The following is a 5,367-nucleotide window of genomic DNA, read 5'->3' as shown; positions in this document are numbered from 1 at the left end:
TTTTTCTCCCCACTATGGCATTTGTTGGCACTAAATAAAGGTGCATTTTTTATTGAGTAAACTGAGTTATCCCCTGCTGTGTCTTTTACGCTCTGAGATCCTTAAAATGAACCATCAGGTCTCCTGCATATGTTTGAGGACCCTGACATAAATTGGCATCACAGGCAGGATCTTGATAGACAGAGGAGTTGTGGGTTATATATAGTTTGTAACAGGGGAACACCCTCGTCTCAGTCGCACCTAGCACGCCACTTCGGTGAGCGCTGTTAGAAAGCAAGGGAGGGCGAGGGAAAATTCCCACAAATGTATATGTCCAGACGAAGAGCATTCCCTGTCATCAGGATTTCCTAAAAGATCTCATTGTGCAAAAGATAGGACTGTAGTTAGTTTTGTGTGTTTTGGGCTGCTTGGTGTAGTTGAGGAGACAACCATTTTGAAACTAAGGAGTGCCTCCCAAGCGGTTTTGGTCTCCTCACCCATTCCAGGGAAGCAAAGGGAAACACAGTTTTAGCTGTGCCAGTGTGTAACTTTAGGAATACCTCCCTGGAAGTGATTGTTGTCCCTTCACCAAAATGATGGAAAAACATGAGGATGCATTTTATGCTTTGCTGGCAAAACATGGTGCTAGACCTTCTCCAGCCAGAGAAGGGTGGGCACAGAATAATTGGTTCAATTTTGAAAACATTGTAGATAAAATATATTCTTTGCAGCATGATGCTAGATTCAAACTGGGCAGAAATAAAACCGTTCTTTGCTCAGTTTTGGGGGCCTGTCTTTTGGCAGCCATAGAAACTTGTCTTAAACGGGTAAGTGAAGAAAAAGCAATAATAGACTCCCTGCAAGGTTTGGTAGAAGCTTTGCAAAAACAATTGGAGCAGAAAGAAAATCAGATTTATTTGTTACAGATTTCCCTTGCAGAAAGACGAAGTAAAAACTTAAACCCTGTAGATTCGCCTAACGAGACAGAAGGAAAGGAGATATACAATATTAAACAGATATACCCTCAGAAAGAATTAGTACACATGCAAAATTGTGGGGAACACTGTTGCTCCAACTTGAGACCTCTCATTAAAACAGAATATAATTATATAAATGAAGAGGATCATGATCCCCACATAACCACCAAAGAAATTCCATACACAGCCACTGATTTAGCTAAAATAAAGAAAGAATACTCCCGCCTCCTTAGTGAATCAGAGATGGAGTATGTTTTTAGAGCTTCACTCACTGGAGGTGGCCAAATTAAATTAAGTGAACAAGAAGCAAGTGGCTATTGGGGACATGGAGTTTTCTTAACAACAGGAAATACACGTGCTCCATGGTCCCTGACACAGGGTGCAGCTTACTGGGCAGGGGGACTAAGCCCCCTTGAAAGGGGGGACCCTCTGGCAATTGTCGGCATCTCAGACCAACTCCTAGAAAACATACACAAAGCTGCATGCTTGCAAATGATACATGAAAGAAAATTATTCTCTGGCTATGAGTCACCAATGCAATAGCCTGTCAACCCTGAGATTATGACCCCCCTACTGTGTCTTTTGCACTCTGAGATCCTTAAAACGAACCATCAGGTCTCCTGCATATGTTTGTGGACCCTGACACAGGCGTCTGTGACTGAAGTTTTTGTAGGAGCCAGAGCTACCTGTGACCTAGACTTCTTTGCTATGATGGATTTATCTACCTGCACAAGCAGCTGTGTGTCTTGCCAAACCTACTGGTGTGTTAATGTTCACAGACTATACTGTTACCACTTGCTTAATTGATTTTGTGTGGAAACAGGGTTCACAGCTACTAAAATTGATCTTACTTGGTGTTACATGTCTATTGAATATGCAATGGTACCTAGATTACACATCAGAGACAAGTCTGCTATTTCTTGCTCTACTGTATTAGAGAAAAATCTAGTATATTCCAAAGCTTTACTTTATAATGGATTTTTATGTTTCTACAAGTAAATCATACTATTTAGATATGTGTCAAATAACAGGCACATCCTACTATGAAAATAGATATTAAAAAATGCTTAAGAACTTACAATCACTTTGGAAAATTAATCACTTTCCTCACCTGTACTCACCCCCAGTTAAAAACAGAAAAGTGAAATGGAAAAATTCTCAGCAATAAAAGAGACATTGGTAACCTTTAAAACTTGTACATGTTTCTCAGACACTTCTAACAACCTTTTCTATAACATTTGTCAAAATAAGTCACTAGAGAAATTAAAACAAGAACAACAACGTGTAAACATCTTTTAGCTGCCAGAGGGAATTAACGGGAATTCAGTCTATTAATGGGAAAATAAATAGGGTTCATATATAAGCGTGTATAGTATAATACAGGCACACATGTACACATGTGGATCTATATATAACAACCATGCATAAGTCAGCAGGTTTCAGGGGAAGCAGAATTTCTCATGTCTCTGTTATCAATTACATGAGATAGTCCACAGAGAGCTGAAGACCTTGTATCTAGTAGCAGGGTCCTCCTTGAGCTTGCCAGACTTCAGGTTAGGATCCAAAGTATTGCACTGCTGCCCTTTTCCCTAAATGTTTTCTGAGCAGTGATTCAGGTGGGACTTTTGACCAACACATTTCAAGAAGAAACAGATAAAAAACCAGTTAATGCCAGGCTAAGCAGAGGCAATTACTATTTTACTAGTGTTATCAAGACAGAATGTAAGATTGTTAATCCAACTAGGTTTTATTGCATCTGATGACAATAATTTGCTTTCAAAAGACTTAATGGCCTGAAGTATTATGCTATTATTGTGTCAATGCTGTGTGAGGAAAGAGCGCTAGTTTGAGTGCTAGCAGAACCTTAGTTAGAAGACCATTATGTGTCTTATGCTGTAGAAAATTATATAATGTTTTTACTTATAAGGGCATAAGAAAAAAGGACTTCAGTACTGTCTAAACAGCCATTTCTTAATTCATGGTCTGTTACATACTAACACTGAATATTAGAGTGAATGGGAGAAGATTAGCTTTGAAATGGGAAAGAATAAGAATTTATTTTATATTAAGAAGAAAGGTTATACAAGACTCGAGACGGGTTCTCTAGAACTTGAATCTTTTACGAAGCACAAGTTTGGATGCTTTAACGTTTTTTAAAAAAAATTATTCTTTTGTTTTTTAGCTTTGCATCTCAATCAGAGGAATCTAGTTAACCATAGGATACACAGCATGATTTAGGCTAAAGATACAGACTTGTGCTTATGAGACACATCCTAACGAGCACACCCACATGATGCAAACATCAGAGAACTTTTGCATGTGTGTAGCCCTGGTTCGTGCCTGACATGTTTTGGTTTTCTGAAATTTCTTTCCCAGGGAATTTTCTGTAAACAAGAGACATGTTTTTGTAACCACAGATCTGTTTACATTTTTTCCCTAGGAGGGACTTTTTCTTGATGTTCCTCTGGTCTGACCAATGTGATTGAAGAGGTTTGTCTTTGTTTCACCAATCGAATTGGTCTGTGTAGAATAGTATATAAAAGAGACACATCCCAAGAATAAAGGAGTCATTTTCAGCCTTCTGAAGTTGGAGTCTTTGTGTTGTGGTGTACAACAGCATCACATGTGCAGAAACAGTGTGAGCTGCTGGCTGCCTTGCAGGGAACCACCACAGCATTTGCAACTTTCTGTACTAGTCTCTGGGGATTTCAGTGAGGGATGTTGTTGTTATGGGCTTCCTAATAGGAAGGACTGCAAGCAGGGTCAGGTGTGGCATTCCCAACAGTCAGAACAATAAAAGCAGCAGAAAGCTGCATTTCCTCTAATGAGACTCAAGTATGTGACCCACAGGGTGATGCTGGCAGGGAGGGAGCTACTGTCCCCATAGCTCTGCTGATAGATTTGTTCCTGCTCACATAAGTACCTTGTCCTTATGTTACATTTTCTTCCCTCGGGTCACTGTGGTATCTGTTATGAAGCTTGGTATCAGGCATCTGGTGTCTGATTACAGCAATTATTTCAATTTCTATGGCTACTGCTAGACAGTTTCTGCCAGTGTTGAGTATTTATAGGAAGGGTGCCAAGAGCTTAATCATCTCACATACATTTTGAAATATTTATTTTTATATAGATGTAAAGTCAACAGGAGTTTATTTAGATGTGTGGGTTTTGTTCACTTCTAACGGTGACTTTTTAAAATTCAGATAGAGAATTTTCTGTATTTAATCTGGAAAACTATCATCTCTTCAGCTTCTTCCCACTATTGTGAGAGAGGTGGTTTGGAAAGCTTCCATACCATCTGATAACTCTTCCAATCTGTGAGGCTTCAGGGCATCACCCTTCTATAAATACAGGTTCCCTGAGAATCTGTTGGGATAGGACTCAGGTGCTCCATCTCCTTCAATTATGTTTGATACAGCATGTTTGCTCTCTGCCTGCAGCAGCTGAGGTGTCTGCAGGCCCACCTTCCCCTGAGACAGCTGACATGCTGAGGATGTTGCCTCAGGCTGCACATGGGCCTGACATGCAGGAACACAGCTACTAGTCCTCCAGTGCAGGTCCTTACCAGTGTGGTGGGGCTGCAGCACCACCTGAGGACACCCACTGTAGAGCCTGCTTGAAGAGCTGGGGGTTAAAAACCTCCCACTGTGTGTGCACAGAGATGCACATCCCAATCAGCTAGCTCACGACTTATAACCTGCTCTCCTCATTCTTCTTGGTATGGGACTGGGCATTTTTAACAGTGCTCCACTGGGCTCAGTTAACCCTTTCCATTTAACAGCATTCTCTGTATGTACACACCACATTTTATACACGTGATTTATATTTTTTAGCCTCATGCTTTATACTTTCTAGCCTACATAAGAATATTCAGAATATCCTGATCTACCTTTCAATCTGTTTTTGACGATTTTCAGCCAAGCCTGTAGCATGATGAACTTTAAGTGTAAATTATCTTGAAATAATAAGAGAATTAAAATGAATGAGGAAAAATATACTTCAATTATTTTTGTAGGCATCCTAAATCTCCTGCGATTGCATTTAGTTCAGAGAAAATAAGCTCTCTGCCTCCAATGTCAAGTAATTTGCCATACTAGAGTGATGGAAATATTCCCAAAGGAAGCTGCTGCTCTGGAAAAAGAAAACAGCATTAGACATTTAAAGCTTCAATGGTTAAAACGTTTACTTCATAAATATTAAAGCCCAGCCGAAGCTTCTAACTCTTCCACTCCTGTAAAGGATGGTGTTCAATCACAGTGGAGCAGAGAGGGTGTCAGTGAAGATGCTGGAAAGGATCGATGCAGTTCCCTAGCAACAGGGCTACGTGTCTGGGGTTCCTGCATCCGCAGGGACCCTCCTGACCCACTAAATCAAGGCAGCAGTTTTGCCTCTGCTGCCTTTGTGCTTTCTT

General features: G+C 40.3%; 1 protein-coding gene across 1 annotated transcript; it reads left to right on the top strand.

Moving 5' to 3' along the window:
- The first annotated feature begins 572 nt into the window (after nucleotides 1-572).
- On the top strand, nucleotides 573-1,763 carry LOC136359181 (uncharacterized). Its single transcript, XM_066315620.1, is given in 1 exon segment — nucleotides 573-1,763. A coding segment is annotated over 1 exon segment (1,191 nt).
- The last annotated feature ends 3,604 nt before the right edge of the window (nucleotides 1,764-5,367 follow it).

This window comes from Sylvia atricapilla, chromosome 1 (assembly GCF_009819655.1).
Source record: "Sylvia atricapilla isolate bSylAtr1 chromosome 1, bSylAtr1.pri, whole genome shotgun sequence".
Taxonomy (NCBI): domain Eukaryota; kingdom Metazoa; phylum Chordata; class Aves; order Passeriformes; family Sylviidae; genus Sylvia; species Sylvia atricapilla.
Note: the sequence above shows the minus strand (reverse complement) of the source record. Positions and strands in the feature narration are given on the sequence as shown.